A 17,384-nucleotide genomic window follows, 5' to 3' on the forward strand; every position below is an offset into this window, starting at 1 on the left:
GGGATGGGGAGGGGCAGGCTGTGTCCTGGCAAGGGAGGGCGGGGGGGTGCTGGGACGGGCTGTGAGCCTCGCCGGGGACGCTGTGACACAGCCCTGGGCAAACCTGCCCCAGGCTTCCACCCCCCTCCCGGGCCAGAACTTGTTCCTAATGCCCAACCCGAGTCTGCTCTGCTCCGGTTTCAAACCACTGCCTCTCCTCCTCTCACCGCAGGCCTTTGGGAGCAGTCCCTCTGCAGCCTTCCTGTAGCCCCCTTCAGGTACTGAGATGCAGCTCTGAGCTCTCCCTGGAGCCTTCCCCAGGCTGCACAGCCCCAACCCTCCCAGCCTGGCCCCACGGCAGGGGTTCTGCAGCCCTCTGCTCATCTCTGTGGTCTCCTCTGGACCCTCTCCATCAGCTCCAGGTCTCTCTGGTGCTGGAGGTCCCAGAGCTGGCCCCAGCCCTGCAGGTGAGGTCTCCCCAGAGCAGAGCAGAGGGGCAGGATCCTCTCTCTCCAGCTCTGGCCACACTGCTCTGGCTGCAGCCCAGGCTGCCCTTGGCCTCCTGTGCTGCCAGTGCCCTGTGCTGGCTCCTGCCCAGCTTCTCCCCCCCAGCACCCCCAAGGCCTTCCCTGCAGGGCTGCTCTCATCCCCCCCAGCCTGGATTGAGAGTGAGGATTGCCCCAAGCTGGCTGCAGGGCCTTGCCCTTTGCCTTCCTGACCCTCCTGAGGCTCTCCTCAGCCACTTCTGCAGCCTGGCCAGGTCCCTTTGCCTGGCTCCCATCCTGGCCTTCACTCTTATCAACAAGGCTGCATTTCTGTACCAGCAAGGGAGGTGTGATGCAACATTTTGTGCTCCTCCTTCTTCTTCCCTTCCTTCCTCCCTGCTCCCCCCTCTTTCCTTCCTTCTCCCCTCCCTCCTTCCTTCCTCCCTGCTCCCCTTCCCTCCTTCTTTCCTCCCTGCTCCCCTTCCCTCCTTCCTTCCTTCCTTCCTTCCTCCCCCTCCTTCCTTCCTCCTTGCTCCCCCTCCTTCCTCCCTTCCTCCCTGCTCCCCCTCCTTCCTTCTCCCCTCCCTCTTCCTTCCTCCCTGCTCCCCCTCCTTCCTTCTCCCCCTCCTTCCTTCTCCCCCTCCCTCTTTCCTTCCTCCCTGCTCGCCCTTCCCTCCTCCCCTCCTTCCTTCTCCCCCTCCTCTTTCCTTCCTCCCTGCTCCCCTTCCCTCCTCCCCTTCCTCCCTGCTCCCCCTCCTTCCTCCCTGCTCCCCTTCCCTCCTCCCTTCCTCCCTGGATCCCCTTCCCTCCTCCCTTCCTCCCTGCTCCCCTTCCCTCCTCCCTTCCTCCCTGCTCCCCTTCCCTCCTCCCTTCCTCCACTGCTCCCCTTCCCTCCTCCCTTCCTCCCTGCTCCCCTTCCCTCCTCCCTTCCTCCCTGCTCCCCTTCCCTCCTCCCCTTCCTCCCTGCTCCCCTTCCCTCCTTCCTTCCTCTCTGCTCCCCTTCCCTCCTTCCTTCCTCCCTGCTCCCCTTCCCTCCTTCCTTCCTCCTTGCTCCCCCTCCTTCCTTCCTTCTTTCCTCCCTCCCTGCTCCCCCCTCCTTCCTCCCTGCTCTGCCAGCATCCATCCTGCTCCCCTCCATCCCTTTGGACCCAGCATCACCAGAAGAGGCTTTTTTTTTTTTGGCTTGCAGGGTGATGCAACTGAGGAGCAGCAGCCCAGCAGCTTAATTAGTGGCTCCAGCACAAATTAATTAGGCAGCAGTGACTGTCCCCTGCTGAGGATCTGGGGCAGGGTGAGCAAAGATCCTCCTGGGTGAGCTGGGGGAGTGCTGGGCCTGTGCTGCCCAGGGTCATTAAACAGGGTGAGGCAAGAAGGAAAGGGCTGTGAGCTGCTCCTGCTTCCTGGGGTGGCAGTGACCCCAAAATCCAGGAGCAGGGTCTGAATCCTAGTTGCTTCTGCTTCTTGGGGTGATATTGACCCCAAACTCCAGGACCAGGCTCTCAATTCCAGCTGCTCCTGCTTGCTGGGGTGACAGTGACCCTGAGATCCAGGGCCAGGTTCTGAGTCCCAGCTGGCAAGGACCTAGATCCAGGCTGTTCCTGCTTCCTGGGGTGCCACTGACCCCAAACCCCAGGGACAGGGTCTGACTTCCAGCTGCTCCTGCTTGCTGGGCTGACAGTGACCCTGAGATCCAGGGCAAAGATCCAACTCCCAGCACTTCCTGCTTCCTGGGGTGGCAGTGACCCCAAAACCCAGAGTGTCAGTGACCTCAAAACCCAGGGCAAGGATCTGACTCCAGCTGTTCCTGCTTCCTGGGGTGGCAGTGATCCTGAGATTCAAGGTCAGGATTAAAGTTCCAGCTGTTCCTGCTTCCTGGAGTGGCAGTGACCCCAACATCCAGGCCCAGGCTCTGATCCAGATCCAGCTCTGATTCAGGGCCTAGCTTTAGGCTGTTTCTGCTTCCTGGAGTGGCAGTGACCCCAAAACCCAGGCCCATGCTCTCAATTCCAGCTGCTTCTGCTTGCTGGGGTGATCTTGACCCCAAAACCCAGGCCCAGGCTCTCAATCTCAGCTGTTTCTGATGCTTGGGGTGACAGTGACCCTGAGATCCAGGGCCAGGCTCTGAATCCCAGCTGGCAAGGACCTAGCTCCAGGCTGTTTCTGCTTCCTGGGGTCACAGTGACTCCAACACCCAGGCCCAGGCTCTGATCCAGACCCAGCTCTGATACAGGACCTAGCTCCAGGCTGTTTCTGGGGTGGCAGTGACCCCAACATCCAGGCCCAGGCTCTGATCCAGACCCAGGACCTAGCTCCAGGCTGTTTCTGCTTCCTGGGGTGGCAGTGACCCCAACATCCAGGCCCAGGCTCTGATCCAGACCCAGGACCTAGCTCCAGGCTGTTTCTGGGGTCACAGTGACCCCAACACCCAGGCCCAGGCTGTCAGTCCCTACTCTTCCTGCTTCCTGGGGTGGCAGTGACCCCAACATCCAGGCCCAGGCACTGATCCAGACCCAGGACCTAGCTCCAGGCTGTTTCTGGGGTGGCAGTGACCCCAACATCCAGGCCCAGGCACTGATCCAGACCCAGGACCTAGCTCCAGGCTCTTTCTGCTTCCTGGGGCTGGCCGTGAGCCCGAACCCTGGGCCCAGGCTGTCAGTCCCAGCTCTTCCTGCTTCCTGGAGGGGTAAGAGTGGCCCCCAGCTGGCAGGCAGGGGAGCTCAGCCTCTTCCTTTTGTCTCCCCAGAGCACCCTGAGTGATGCCCAAGAAGTTCCAGGGGGAGAACACCAAGTCGGCTGCTGCCCGCGCGAGGAGAGCTGAGGCCAAGGCAGCAGCCGATGCCAAGCGGCAGCAGGAGCTGGAAGATGCCTACTGGAAGGATGAAGACAAACACGTGATGAGGAAGGAGCAGAGGAAGGTAGAAAGGTCCTCTCTAGCTGCTCCCTCCCCTCACTAACCCCCCCTCAGATCCACAGCAGCCCCTGCGAGCAGCCAGGCGGAGAGGGAGCTGGGGGCAGGGGGAAGGTTGGCAGCAGCTGGGCATGAGGCAGCAGTGTGCCCAGGGGGGCAAGGAGGCCAGCAGGAGCAGGGAGCACATCCTGCCCTGTGCTCAGCACTGCTGAGGCCTCACCTGGAGTCCTGTGTCCAGTTCTGGGCCCCTCAGGTGAAGAAGGACATTGAGAGATTTGAAGGTGTCCAGAGAAAGGGCAACAAGGCTGAGGAGAGGCCTTGAGCACAGCCCTGTGAGGAGAGGCTGAGGGAGCTGGGGTTTGCTCAGCCTGGAAAAGAGGAGGCTCAGGGGAGACCTCATTGCTCTCTCCAACTCCCTGCAGGGAGGTTGCAGCCAGGTGGGGGTTGGGCTCTTCTCCCAGGCACCCAGCACCAGAACAAGAGGACACAGTCCCAAGCTGTGCCAGGGGAAAGAGAGGTGAGGAAAAAGTTCCTCACAGAAAGAGGAATTGGCCTCTGGGATGTGCTGCCCAGGGAGGTGGTGGAGTCCCAGGCCCTGGAGGTGTTCAGACAAGGCTTGGATGTGGCCCTTGCAGCCGTGGGTTAGCTGTCAGGAGGTGCTGGGCCATAGGTTGGACTGGATGATCTCTCAGGTCCTTTCCCCCTCTCCCCTTAGTCTTCAGACCTTGGCCTCTGCCTTGGTTTGGGGGCAGGAGAAGCTGAAGCTGTGGCTCCTGTGGGGAAGGTTAAAAGCAAGCTGAGGGTGGGAGGAAGGAGGAGGAGGAGCTGGGATGTGCAGCTCAGAAAGCTGAGGGAGCTCAAGAGGCTTCCTGAGGGAGGCAGTGGAAGCCTGGATGTTGGAATCAGTCAGAGCTGGAGGGAAGTCAGGGAGCAGGAACTTGGCTGCAGGGCTTGAGTCTGGGCCAAGCTGCTCTTTGGGCTTTGTTTTCTTCTTTCCCTGCTCTGCCTCCCTCCTGCCTCTCCCTGCTCTGCCTCCCTCCTTCCTCTCCCTCCTCTCCCTCCCTCCTCTCCCTCCCTCCTCTCCCTCCCTCCTCTCCCTCCCTCCTTCCTCTCCCTCCTCTCCCTCCCTCCTCTCCCTCCCTCCTTCCTCTCCCTCCTCTCCCTCCCTCCTCTCCCTCCCTCCTCTCCCTCCCTCCTCTCCCTCCCTCCTCTCCCTCCCTCCTCTCCCTCCCTCCTCTCCCTCCCTCCTCTCCCTCCTCTCCCTCCTCTCCCTCCCTCCTTCCTGCCAACTTCTGCCTCCCTGGGTGTGCAATAAATGGAGCCCTCTTTGGGGCTCTTTCTGGGTTATTTGGTTAACCTCTTCCTGCCTAGGTGAGAACTCAGCTGAGGTGGTGCTGAGGTGGCTCTGGGGTGGTGCTGAGGTGGCTCTGGGGTGGTGCTGAGGTGGCTCTGGGGTGGTGCTGAGGTGGCTCTGGGGTGGTGCTGAGGCGGAGCTGGGGTGGAGCTGGGGCGGAGCTGGGGTGGTGCTGAGGTGGAGCTGGGGTGGAGCTGAGGTGGATCTGGGGTGGTGCTGAGGTGGAGCTGGGGTGGTGCTGGGGCGGAGCTGGGGTGGAGCTGAGGTGGAGCTGGGGTGGTGCTGAGGTGGAGCTGGGGTGGTGCTGGGGGCGGAGCTGGGGTGGAGCTGAGGTGGATCTGGGGTGGTGCTGAGGTGGAGCTGGGGTGGTGCTGGGGCGGAGCTGGGGTGGTGCTGAGGTGGAGCTGGGGTGGTGCTGAGGTGGAGCTGGGGTGGTGCTGGGGCGGAGCTGGGGTGGAGCTGAGGTGGAGCTGGGGTGGAGCTGAGGTGGAGCTGGGGTGGTGCTGAGGTGGAGCTGGGGTGGAGCTGGGGCGGAGCTGGGGTGGAGCTGAGGTGGATCTGGGGTGGAGCTGAGGTGGATCTGGGGTGGTGCTGAGGTGGAGCTGGGGTGGTGCTGAGGTGGAGCTGAGGTGGAGCTGAGGTGGCTCTGGGGTGGTGCTGAGGTGGAGCTGGGGTGGTGCTGGGGCGGAGCTGGGGTGGAGCTGAGGTGGATCTGGGGTGGTGCTGAGGTGGAGCTGGGGTGGTGCTGGGGCGGAGCTGGGGTGGAGCTGAGGTGGATCTGGGGTGGTGCTGAGGTGGAGCTGGGGTGGTGCTGGGGCGGAGCTGGGGTGGTGCTGAGGTGGAGCTGGGGTGGTGCTGAGGTGGCTCTGGGGTGGTGCTGAGGTGGCTCTGGGGTGGCGCTGGGGTGGTGCTGAGGTGGAGCTGGGGTGGTGCTGAGGTGGAGCTGGGGTGGTGCTGAGGTGGAGCTGGGGTGGTGCTGAGGTGGAGCTGGGGTGGTGCTGAGGTGGCTCTGGGGTGGTGCTGAGGTGGAGCTGGGGTGGTGCTGAGGTGGCTCTGGGGTGGTGCTGAGGTGGAGCTGGGGTGGTGCTGGGGCGGAGCTGGGGTGGTGCTGAGGGGGAGCTGAGGTGGTTCTGGGGTGGTGCTGAGGTGGTTCTGGGGTGGTGCTGAGGTGGCTCTGGGGTGGTGCTGAGGTGGTGCTGAGGCGGAGCTGGGGTGGTGCTGAGGTGGAGCTGGGGTGGTGCTGAGGTGGAGCTGGGGTGGTGCTGAGGTGGAGCTGGGGTGGTGCTGGGGCGGAGCTGGGGTGGTGCTGAGGTGGAGCTGGGGTGGTGCTGAGGTGGCTCTGGGGTGGTGCTGAGGTGGCTCTGGGGTGGCGCTGGGGTGGTGCTGAGGTGGAGCTGGGGTGGTGCTGAGGTGGAGCTGGGGTGGTGCTGAGGTGGAGCTGGGGTGGTGCTGAGGTGGCTCTGGGGTGGTGCTGAGGTGGAGCTGGGGTGGTGCTGAGGTGGCTCTGGGGTGGTGCTGAGGTGGAGCTGGGGTGGTGCTGGGGCGGAGCTGGGGTGGTGCTGAGGGGGAGCTGAGGTGGTTCTGGGGTGGTGCTGAGGTGGTTCTGGGGTGGTGCTGAGGTGGCTCTGGGGTGGTGCTGAGGTGGTGCTGAGGCGGAGCTGGGGTGGTGCTGAGGTGGAGCTGGGGTGGTGCTGAGGTGGAGCTGGGGTGGTGCTGAGGCGGAGCTGGGGTGGTGCTGAGGCGGAGCTGGGGTGGTGCTGAGGTGGTTCTGGGGTGGTTCTGGGGTGGTGCTGAGGTGGCTCTGGGGTGGTGCTGGGGTGGAGCTGGGGCGGAGCTGGGGTGGTGCTGAGGCGGAGCTGGGGTGGTGCTGAGGTGGTTCTGGGGTGGTTCTGGGGTGGTTCTGGGGTGGTGCTGAGGTGGAGCTGGGGTGGTTCTGGGGTGGTGCTGAGGTGGTTCTGGGGTGGTGCTGAGGTGGAGCTGAGGTGGATCTGGGGTGGTGCTGAGGTGGTGCTGGGGGGGTTCTGAGGGGGTTCCTCTGCCTTGGTGCAGTCAGTGGGGGTTGCTGGTGCTGTGCCACTGGGTGCAGTGGGGGCTTGCTGGCAGGGTGGGCAGGATGCCCGGGTGCCCCCCATGCCCTGCAGAGCTGGGTGCTGGCATCACCTGCCCAGCTCAGGGCTCAGATGGGGCTTGCTGGGTGCCAGCTGGAGCTCTCCCCCTCCCCAGCCCCCTCAGTGCTGCCTCATTGTTTCCTGGAACAAGGACTCATTATTGCTCTGCTTAAGGCTTGGCCACCAGTGACCTACTTGAGTGAGCTTCCCCAACAGCCTCCTGCAGGCATGGGGCAGGGGAGAGGCCTGGAGAGAGAGAGGAGGGAGCCAAGCCCTGAGCTGTGGGAGCCTCACTGCAAAGCCAGGACCCCAACTCCACAGCCTCAGGCTGCTTCTGGAGCCACCACTGGGGTGGTTCCCACTCAGCACCTCAAAGCAGCTCCTCTGCTGTGATCTTTTGGGTCTGAACTTCGCCCTTCCCAGCTCTTTCCAGCCCTTCCCAGCTCTTTCCAGCCCTTCCCAGCTCTTTCCAGCCCTTCCCAGCTCTTTCCATTCCTTCTCATGTCACTTCTTGTCAGTCCTTCCCTGTTCCTCCCAGCCCTTCTTGGTCCTTCTCAGCCCTTCCAGCCTTTCCCAACTCTTCTCAGCCCTTTTCATCTCTCCCCAGCCCTTCCCAGCTCTTCCCAGCTCTTTCCATCCCTTCCCAGCTCTTTCCATCCCTTCCCAGCTCTTTCCATCCCTTCCCAGCTCTTCCCATCCCTTCTCATCTCACTTCTTCCCAGTTCCTTCCATCCCTTTCCAGCCCTTCCCAGTTCTTTCCAGCCTTTCCCAACTCTTCTCAGCCCTTTTCAGCTCTCCCCACCCCTTCCCAGCCCTTCCCATCTCACTTCCCAGTCCCTCCCAGCCCTTCTCACCAGTCCCTCCCCAGCTCTCCTGGAGCCCTTCAGCTCCTGGCAGGTTGCTCTGAGGTCTCCCTGGAGCCTTCTCCAGGCTGCACAGCCCCAGCTCTCCCAGCCTGGCCCCACAGGGGAGGTTCTGCAGCCTCTGATCCTCTCTGTGGCCTCCTCTGGAGCCTCTCCAGCAGCTCCAGGTCCTCCCTGTGCTGGGGGCTCAGAGCTGGAGGCAGTGCTGCAGGTGGGGGCTGAGCAGAGCAGAGGGGCAGAATCCTCTCCCTGTGCTGCTGCTCTCCCTGCTCTGGCTGCAGCTCAGCACCACTGCCCCTTGTGCTGTCCCTGGGCACCACTCAGCAGAGTCTGGCCCCAGCCTCTTGCCCCCCACAGCTCCTTCAGCTCTTGCTGAGCATTGCTCAGCTCCCCTCTGGGGCTGCTCTGCTCCAGGCTCTCAGCCCCAGGGGCTCTCAGCCCTTTGCTGCTCACAGAGGTGCTGAGCAGGCCTGGATGTGAGCAGCTGCAGGAGAAACCTGAGTGTGGAGCTTTGTGCAGGCCTTGTGACCAGGCTCTGCTGGTGCCAGCCCCCTGGCTCCCCACAAATAGCAACTCAGCTGCAAATGCCAGAGAGCAGGCAGGGGCTGACCCCAGCAGCTGGGGAGGGAGGACCTGCAGGTGTCCCACAGCTCCCAGTGGGAGGAAGGCTCTGAGCCCCTGGCAGAAGTCTCTGAACCCCATGAGGAAGGCTCTGTGCCATGGGAAGAGGTCTCTGAGCCCCTGGAAGAAGTCTCTGAGCCCCTGGAGGAAGTCTCTGAGCCCCAGGAGGAAGGCTCTGTGCCATGGGAAGAGGTCTTTGAGCCCCAGGGAGAAGGCTCTGAGCCATGGGAAGAGGTCTCTGAGCCCCAGGAGGAAGTCTCTGAGCCCCTGGAAGAACTCTGTGCCCCATGGGGAAGACTGAGCCCCTGGAAATGGTCTCTGAGCCCCATGAGGAAGGCTCTGGGCCCATGAGGAACGCTCTGAGCCCATGGAAGAAGTCTGTGCCCCATGAGGAAGTCTCTGAGCCCCTGGAAATGGTCTCTGAGCCCCAGGAGGAAGACTCTGAGCCCCTGGAAATGGTCTCTGAGCCCCTGGAAATGGTCTCTGAGCCCCTGGAAATGGTCTCTGAGCCCCATGAGGAAGACTCTGAGCCCCTGGAAGAAGTCTGTGCCCCATGAGGAAGGCTCTGAGCCCCTAGAGGGAAGGCTCAGGGCCCTGGGATGCAGGCTCTGGGCCATGGGCTGCAGGCTCTGAGCCCCTAGAGGAAAGGCTCAGGGCTCTGGGGTGCAGGCTCTGGGCCCTGGGGTGCAGGCTCTGCTCTGCAGGTCTCTTTGCCCTGGCACAGTACCAGGATCCTGCTCTGCTGCTTCTCTTGCTAGGACAGAGGGCAAGGGGCACAAAGTGTCAGGCAGGAGGTTGGAGCTGAGCAGGAGGAGAAAGTTGTTTGGGGTGAGGCTGCTGGAGGCCTGGAGCAGGCTGCCCAGAGAGGCTGTGGAGAGCTTCCAACCCCCCCTGGGCACTGTGCCCCTGGGCAGGCTGCTGTGGGTGCCCTGCTGCAGCAGGAGGGGGTTGGGTGAGCTCCAGAGCTGCCTTCCAAGCCAAACCCTGCTGGGATTTGTGTGTGAGCAGCAGCAGCAGCAGCAGAGGCTGTGGAAGGAGCCAGGGGCAGGATTGGGCAGCTTGGGGTAGGAGCCACTTGAGAGCCAAGCAGCCAGGTGAGGTTCAAGAGGCTGCTGAGCACCAGGGGAACCTGAATTGCTCCACAGCTGGAGAGGTGCAAGGGAGAAGCAGGAGGGGGAGGAGGAGGACCCAAAGCCTCCTCAAGACACAAGAGCAAAGCTCCCAGAGCCTTGGATCAAAGCCCACAGCCCCAGGCTGCTCCTCCTGCTAGGACCAAGCCCAGGTGGAGGGCAGGAAGAGAAGGAAAACTTCACCTCCCTCCGACTGGGAGCAGCTGGGGCCAAGGCCTGGGGGGGTGGGGAGGAGGATGGAAGGAAGCCAGGAAAGGGCTGAAGGCTTTAGTCCAAGTGGCAGCTCTCAAATCCTTGGTCATTAGTGGCAGCTCCTGGAGACACAAAAGCCTCAGCCCGTGGCCCCTGGGGGGAGGATTGCAAAGGGCAAACTCTCTGCTTGCAGGCCCTGGCAGCTCCCTGCCCTGCTGCTTTCCCCTCAGGGCCTCCTCCCTCTGCTAAGGGTTGAGTAAACAGCTCTGCTCCCTGGCCCACAGGAGGAGGAGGAGGAGGGGGGATGGTCACTCCTGGAGGAGGAAGGGTGGCAGGGGAGAGAGGGGAGGAGAGGGGAGGGGAGGGGAGAGAGGAGAGGAGAAGAGGGGGAAGGAGAAGGGAGGGGAGAGGGAGAGGAGAGGGTGGCTGTGACTTCTTATGTATTCACAGAGTGCAGCAGACTGGCAGGGAGGCTCCAAGGGCAGCTTGGCCAAGCCCCTGCAGGCAGCAGGGAGAGCTCCAGCCAGAGCAGGCTGCCCAGGGACACAGCCAGGCTGGGCCTGAATGGCTCCAGGGATGGAGCCCCAACCACCTCCCTGGGCAACCTGTGCCAGGCTCTCCCAACCCTCTCTGTGCAGAGCTTCCTCCTGAGCTCCAACCTACCTCTGCCCTGCTGCAGTTCCAAACCACTGCCCCTGGTCCTATCCCCACAGCCCCTCCTGAGCAGTCCCTCCCCAGCTGCCTGCAGCTCCCTGCAGATCTTGCAGTGCAGCTCTGAGGTCTGCCTGGAGCCTTCCCCAGGCTGAGCAGCCCCTGGAGGGCAGCAGCCAGCCTCTCTCTGTGTGATGAGGTGAGGTCAGGGCTGTGTTAGCTGCACTTGCTCTCCCTCCAGCTGGGGAAGGGCTCCAGCTGGAGGTGCCTTGGTGCTTTCCCCCTGCAGGAGGAGAGGGAGAAGCGGAGGCTGGAGCAGCTGGAGCGCAAGAAGGAGCTGCAGCGCCTGCTGGAGGAGGAGGACTCCAAGCTGAAGGGGAAGTCACCCAAGCAGGGCACCCCAGGCAAGGTCACCAGGGCCCAGATCGAGGAGAGCATCAAGAAGGAGCAGCAGCAGAAGGAGAGCACAGAGACAGGTCTGGGGGTAGCACAGAAAGGCTCTGGGGGGGGTGGGGGGGTGGAGAGGGAAGGAGTTGGGCTGGGGCTGCCCCTTCCTCTCCTGCTGCTGTTTGCAAGCAGGAGCTGACTGCAGGCTGCTTTGCCCTGCCCTGCTCTACATTGCCCTGCTCTACATTGCCCTGCTCTGCTTTGCTCTACCCTGCCCTGCCCTGCCCTGCCCTGTTCTGCCCTGCCCTGCCCTGCTCTGCCCTGCCCTGCCCTGCCCTGCTCTGTCTGTGGATGACACCCAAAGAGGGGACAAAGAATCACAGAGCTGTCAGGGTTGGAAGGGAGCTCAAGGCTCAGCCAGCCCCAACCCCCTGCCAGGGCCAGGGACACCTCACACCACAGCAGGTTGCTCACAGCCACCTCCAGCCTGGCTGCAAACACCTCCAGGGCTGAGGCTTCCACCACCTCCCTGGGCAGCCTGGGCCAGGCTCTCACCACCCTCCTGGGGAACAACTTCTTCCTCACATCCAATCTCAATCTCCCCACTTCCAGTTTTGCTCCATCCCCCCCAGTCCTGTCACTCCCTGACACCCTCACAAGTCCCTCCCCAGCCTTCCTGTAGCCCCCTTCAGATACTGGAAGGCCACAATGAGGTCTCCTTGGAGCCTTCTCTTCTCCAGACTGCACAGCCCCAACTCTCTCAGTCTGTCCTCACAGCAGAGCAGCTCCAGCCCTCTGCTCATCCTCGTGGCCCTTCTCTGGACACCTCCCAGCACCTCCAGCTCCTTCCTGTCATAGAAGGCTCCAGAGCTGTCACCATGAGGTGGAGGAGCAGGGCTGCCAGGGGCAGCTTCTCTTCTCTCCCAGGACTGGCACTGAGGCAGCTCAGCAGGGAGCTTTGGGGAGCTCCTCTCCTGAGGCTGGACTCGATGCTGATGGCTCTGCCTTTGCCCTCTGCTTGCACAGTGGAGAAGGAGAAGACTCACTTGGAGGTGCCCCTGGAAGAGAACATCAACAGGAGGAGTTTGGAGGAAGGCTCAGTGGAGGCCAGGACAATTGAAGATGCCATTGCTGTCCTCAGGTAGGTGGCTGGGGCACTGAGCTGTCTCTGTCCTCAGGAGAGACCTGGGGGCATTCCCATCCCCACCACTGGCTCCTGAGAGGGAGAGCAGGACACATCCCCTGCCCTCATGCTCACAGCAGCACAGGGTGGAGGGGTGGGAAGGGAGCTCTGGAGAGCATCCAGTCCAGCCCCCTGCCAGGGCAGGGGCACCTGGAGCAGGGCACACAGGAACACATCCAGGGGAGCTTGGAATGCTCCAGAGATGGAGACTCCACCACCTCTCTGGGCAGCCTGCTCCAGGCCTCCACCACCCTTCAGCCACAGAAGTTCCTCCTCATGTTCAGATGCAGCTTCTGATGGGCAAGTCTGTGCCCACTGCCCCTTGGCCTGGCACTGGGCACCACTGAACAGAGCCTGCTGCCCCCCTGCTGACAGCCACCCTTGAAGTGTTGCTCAGCACTGCTCAGATCCCCCTCAGGCTGCTCTGCTCCAGCCTAAAGCCCCAATGCTCTCAGCCTGTCCCCACCAGAGATGTTCCACTGCCCTCAGCACCTTGGTAGCCCTTTGCTGTGCCCTCTCCAGCCAGTCCCTGCCCTCCTTGAGCTGGGGAGCCCAGAGCTGGCCCCAGGCCTCCAGCTGTGGCCTCACCAGGGCAGAGCAGAGGGGCAGGAGAACCTCCCTTGTGCTGCTGGCAGGAGAATCTCCCTTGGCCTTGGTGCCCCCAGGATGCCATTGGCCTCTTGGCCACCAGGGCACCTTGCTGGAGCTCCCTGAGTCCAGCCCCAGGGGCACCCAGAGGAGGCCACCCAGGGCCACATCCAGGCTGGGTTTGAAAGCCTCCAGAGGTGGAGACTCCACCACCTCTCTGGGCAGCCTGCTCCAGGCCTCCTGAAGCTCCTCCTGATGTTTCCATCCTCTCTGGAGGGTGTTTCAGGTGGCTGTGAGGAAGCAGCACAGGCTGGGGGGGGAATGGAGGTTCTGCTTTATCAGCTGAGCTCCTCCCTGGGCACCTGCTTGTGCCCCCCCTGCCCCAGTGAGGTTCCCCCCCTGGAGTCCTGCAGCCAGGGCTGGGCTCCCCAGCTCAAGGGGGATGAGGATCTGCTGGGGAGAGTCCAAGGGAGGGCTGCAGGGGTGGGGGAGAGGCTGAGAGCCCTGGGGGTGGTCAGTGTGCAGAGGAGGAGGCTGAGAGGAGATCTGATCAATGGCTGAGGGCTGGGGGCTCATTGTGAAGGGGTGGGGGGTGTGAGGGGAGTGTCTGAGGGGGTGAGTGTCTGTCTGAGGGGTCTGTCTGGGGGGGGGGCTTCTGAGGGGAGTGTCTGAGGGCTGGTGGCTCCTTGAGGGGGGTGTCTGTCTGTCTGAGCTCTGGGGACTCAGCAGGGTGTCTGTCTGTCTGAGTGCTGGGGGCTCACCGGGGGGAGTCTGTCTGTCTGTGTGAGCACTGGGGGCTCAGCAGGGTGTTTGTCTGTCTGTCTGTCTGTGTGAGCACTGGGGGCTCAGCAGGGTGTCTGTCTGTCTGTCTGTGTGAGCACTGGGGGCTCAGCAGGGTGTCTGTCTGTCTGTCTGTGTGAGCACTGGGGGCTCAGCAGGGTGTCTGTCTGTCTGTCTGAGCTCTGGGGGCTCAGCATGGGGTCTGTCTGTGTGAGCACTGGGGGCTCACCCTGAGGCTGTCTGTCTGTCTGTGTGAGCGCTGGGGGCTCACCCTGAGGCTGTCTGTCTGTCTGTCTGTGTGAGCTCCGGGGGCTCACCCTGAGGGTGTCTGTCTGTCTGTCTGTGTGAGCACTGGGGGCTCACCCTGAGGGGGTCTGTCTGTCTGTCTGTGTGAGCGCTGGGGGCTCACCCGGGAGTCAGTCTGTCTGTCTGTCTGTGTGAGCGCTGGGGGGTCAGCAGGGTGTCTGTCTGTCTGTGTGAGCTCTGGGGGCTCACCCTGAGGCTGTCTGTCTGTCTGTCTGTGTGAGCACTGGGGGCTCACCCTGAGGCTGTCTGTCTGTCTGTCTGTGTGAGCGCTGGGGGCTCACCCTGAGGCAGGCTGTCTGTCTGTGTGAGCTCCGGGGGCTCACCCTGAGGGTGTCTGTCTGTCTGTCTGTGTGAGCGCTGGGGGCTCACCCTGAGGGGGTCTGTCTGTCTGTCTGTCTGTGTGAGCACTGGGGGCTCACCCTGAGGGTGTCTGTCTGTCTGTCTGTGTGAGCGCTGGGGGCTCAGCAGGGTGTCTGTCTGTCTGTCTGTGTGAGCGCTGGGGGCTCAGCAGGGTGTCTGTCTGTCTGTCTGTGTGAGCGCTGGGGGCTCACCCTGAGGCAGGCTGTCTGTCTGTCTGTCTGTGTGAGCTCCGGGGGCTCACCCTGAGGGTGTCTGTCTGTCTGTCTGTGTGAGCACTGGGGGCTCACCCTGAGGCTGTCTGTCTGTCTGTCTGTCTGTCTGTCTGTGTGAGCGCTGGGGGCTCACCCTGAGGCTGTCTGTCTGTCTGTCTGTCCGCCCGGCAGCGTTGCCGATGCCGACCGGCACCCGGAGCGCCGGCTGCGAGCTGCCTTCGGCGCCTTCGAGGAGCTGCACCTGCCCCGCCTCAAGCAGGAGAACCCCAACATGAGACTCTCCCAGCTCAAGCAGCTGCTCAAGAAGGAGTGGATGAGGTCCCCGGACAACCCCATGAACCAGCGGCACAAAGCCTACAACAGCCACAAGTAGAGCGGCAGCCCCCGCCCCCACCCCCGGCCCCCCGGCCCGGCCCCGCCACCGGCACAGCCACCGGCCCCGGCCCCCGGCACGGACCCTGCGCTGGAGCGGCCGCCAGGGGGCGCCCAGGAGCCTCCTCCCCCCGCTTCAGGGGCGCCCAGGAGCCTGCTCCCCGCTTCAGGAGCACCCAGAAGAATCCTCCCCCCTTCAGGGGTGCCCAGGAGCCTCCTCCCCACTTCAGGGGCACCCAGGAGCCTCCTCCCCACTTCAGGTGCCAGCAGGAGACACCCAGGAGCCTGCTCCCCCCTTCAGGGGCACCCAGGAACCTCCTCCCCGCTTCAGGTGCCAGCAGCAGACACCCAGGAGCCTCCTCCCCCCTTCAGGAGCACCCAGGAGCCTCCTCCCCCCTTCAGGAGCACCCAGGAGCCTCCTCCCCCCTTCAGGAGCACCCAGGAGCCTCCTCCCCCCCTTCAGGGGCACCCAGGAGCCTCCTTCCCCCTTCAGGTGCCAGCAGCAGACACCCAGGAGCCTCCTCCCCCCTTCAGGTGCCAGCAGCAGACACCCAGGAGCCTCCTTCCCCCTTCAGGTGCCAGCAGCAGACACCCAGGAGCCTCCTTCCCCCTTCAGGTGCCAGCAGCAGACACCCAGGAGCCTCCTTCCCCCTTCAGGTGCCAGCAGCAGACACCCAGGACCCTCTTCCCCTTCTGCTTCCCTTCCCCACAGCCCCTGGGTGGGTTCTGGCTCTCTGCTGTCCTCATCCCCTCCAGCAGAGCAGCCTGGCCCAGGCTGCCACCACCTTGATGCTTCCCCAAGTCCCTTTGGTGTCCAGCTGCTGAGTGGCTTCCAGACCCCCCTGAGGGGCAGCCTGGGGGGACCTCCCCCTCCCATCAGCCACCTCCCAGCCTTGGAGCACCTCCAGCCCTCTCCCTCTGCTGTGGCTGCTGCTCCAGGCCCTGGATCGCCCTGCAGGGAGGCAGTTGAGAGCTCCTGGCAGTGTTGGGAGACTCCAGCCTGGGACTGGTGTTGGTCACCTCCCCCCCTGGAGCAAGGAGGAGGAGGAAGCAGGCTGGGAGGAGGAAGCTCCACGGTGAGGGGAGGGGGGAGGGAGAGGAAAGACCTTTCCACCCCCAAGGTGGGGGAAGAGGAGGAGCAGGGCCATGGTTCTGCCTTGCCCAGGCAGGGCACTGGTGCCCAGCTTCTCTCTGTGACTTTCCTGGTGGCCTTGCCCACAGCTGCTGGCACAGGAGGGCTCCAGGAGGGGCAGGTCCCAGCCCCACCGCTGCTGGTACAGTTTTAAGGCTGGGGGGGGGCAGGGGGCAGGTCTAATCCTAACCCACCACAAGCACCCAACAGCCACCCCAAGGAGGGAGGCTGCTGCTGCTGCTCCTCCCGTGGCTGCTGCCCCTCAGGATCAGGCCAGAGGCTGCCTGCTGGGCCTGGGCAAGGAGCTGGCAGGCTGCTGGCTGGGCTGGAGGCCACCAGCTGGGTTGTGCCACCCCCCCCCTGCTCCCCTTCTCCCCCTGGGCTCCCCCTTGGCCCCAGCTCTGAGACCCCTTGGGAGGGCCAAGGGCTGGGTTAGCCCCAGCAGAGTCCTGCCCTTCACCTTCAGCAGGCTCCAGGGTTTCTTCTCCTCCCCTCTCCCCTTCCACACATCTGCTCCCCCTCCTGGAGTCCTCCTGGAATCCTCCTGCTCCCCTCCTGGAGTCCTCCTGCTCCCCTCCTGGAGTCCTCCTGCTCCCCTCCTGGAGTCCTCCTGCTCCCCTCCTGGAGTCCTCCTGCTCCCCTCCTGGAGTCCTCCTGCTCCCCTCCTGGAGTCCTGCTCTCCTTCTTGAGTGTCCTCCTGAAGTTCTCCTGCCCTTCTCCTGCTCCCCTCCTGGAGCCCTCCTGCTCCCCTCCTGGAGCCCTCCTGCTCCCCTCCTGGAGCCCTCCTGCTCCCCTCCTGGAGCCCTCCTGCTCCCCTCCTGGAGCCCTCCTGCTCCCCTCCTGGAGCCCTCCTGCTCCCCTCCTGGAGTTCTGCCCTCCTCCTGGGGTGTCCTCCTGCTCCCCTCCTGGAGTTCTGCCCTCCTCCTGGGGTGTCCTGCCGGAGTCCTCCTGCTCTCCCCCTGCTGCAGCAGTGGAATTCCTGCCTCAGGTCTCTGCCCCGGGCGCAGGCAGCAGCTCCAGAGCCCTCAGTGCTTGCCGGTGGGGAGAGACCCCGGGGCTGCCAAGCCAAGCCCAGCCAAGCCCAGCCAAGCCTGGGGGCCAGCTTGGCACCTCCCTGAGCTTCCTCCTGCTGCTCCTCCACCAGGAAGCTCCATCCTGAGCCCGGGAAGGTGCCAGCCCCTGGCCCCTGCCCCCGGGGTGGGATGCAGGAGCCTTGGGGCCTGCTGAGGAGTTTGCACTTTGCTGGGGAAGGGCTTTGAGAAGACCATTTTTGGGGGGGGGGGGGAGGAGGGGAGGGGGCTCCTCACTTCCCACCCAACCCCCACACCCCCTCAAAAAAACCCAAGCCAGAGGCAGGCTGAAGGGAGCTGGGGGGCAGTGTGTGGGGTGACCCCCCCAGGACAGGGAGGATGTCCCCAGTGTGTCCCTTGCTGTGCAGAGTTTGTTGTGTTTGAACCCGAGTAAAAAAGGTGAAGTAAAGCTCAAAGTCCTGAGGATTTATTCGGGGTGGGGGGAGGAGGAGGAGGAGGGGGTGAGGGGGGAGGAGGAAGGCTTCTGGCTTGCTCTGGGGGGGGTTCTCTTGGCTTCATTTTTGGGAGGGGGGAGGCTGGGGGTGTTCCCTCAAAGGGTGGCTGCAGCTCTTGCCTGCTTCCTGGCTGGATGTGGAGGGATTTCTGGGGGGGGGTCTCTAATCTTTTAGGCAGGGGGGGGGAGTTAGGGGGGGGTCCCCTTCCCCTTTGTGTGTGTGCCCCCCCCCCCCCCCCCCAGCAGGCT

At 63.7% G+C, this 17,384-nt stretch overlaps 2 protein-coding genes across 4 annotated transcripts in view; both read left to right on the top strand.

Annotated features, from left to right (window-relative positions):
- The window catches only part of LOC137460915 (sodium/iodide cotransporter-like), a 9,067-nt gene extending 6,673 nt beyond the window's left edge, over nucleotides 1–2,394 (top strand). The window contains exon 11 of the mRNA XM_068170942.1: nucleotides 2,288–2,394. Within this exon, the coding sequence (XP_068027043.1) occupies nucleotides 2,288–2,394 (107 nt within the window). The remainder of the gene's footprint in view (nucleotides 1–2,287) is intronic.
- CCDC124 (coiled-coil domain containing 124) lies at nucleotides 70–17,090 on the top strand. 3 transcript variants are annotated; one of them, XM_068170946.1, is made up of 6 exons: nucleotides 70–257; nucleotides 1,654–1,775; nucleotides 3,208–3,379; nucleotides 10,581–10,767; nucleotides 11,705–11,819; nucleotides 14,279–17,090. In XM_068170946.1, the coding sequence occupies exons 3-6, from the start codon at nucleotides 3,221–3,223 to the stop codon at nucleotides 14,478–14,480; spliced, it is 663 nt and encodes a 220-aa protein (XP_068027047.1). In that variant the 5' UTR covers nucleotides 70–257; nucleotides 1,654–1,775; nucleotides 3,208–3,220; the 3' UTR covers nucleotides 14,481–17,090. The 3 variants fall into 3 exon arrangements, with proteins under 3 accessions (XP_068027047.1, XP_068027044.1, XP_068027046.1); XM_068170943.1 differs by having other exon boundaries at nucleotides 1,654–1,755; XM_068170945.1 differs by lacking the exon at nucleotides 1,654–1,775.
- The last annotated feature ends 294 nt before the right edge of the window (nucleotides 17,091–17,384 follow it).

This window comes from Melanerpes formicivorus, unplaced genomic scaffold (assembly GCF_026170545.1).
Source record: "Melanerpes formicivorus ecotype bairdi unplaced genomic scaffold, bMelFor1.0.p_v2 SCAF_902, whole genome shotgun sequence".
Lineage (NCBI taxonomy): Eukaryota > Metazoa > Chordata > Aves > Piciformes > Picidae > Melanerpes > Melanerpes formicivorus.

Bases quoted from the DNA above. Each gene is read 5' to 3' on its own strand.
- CCDC124 (XM_068170946.1), top strand. From the start codon at position 3,221: ATGCCCAAGAAGTTCCAGGGGGAGAACACCAAGTCGGCTGCTGCCCGC. The intron at 3,380-10,580 runs GTAGAAAGGTCC...TTCCCCCTGCAG, and splicing joins TGAGGAAGGAGCAGAGGAAG to GAGGAGAGGGAGAAGCGGAG. The intron at 11,820-14,278 runs GTAGGTGGCTGG...TCCGCCCGGCAG, and splicing joins GATGCCATTGCTGTCCTCAG to CGTTGCCGATGCCGACCGGC.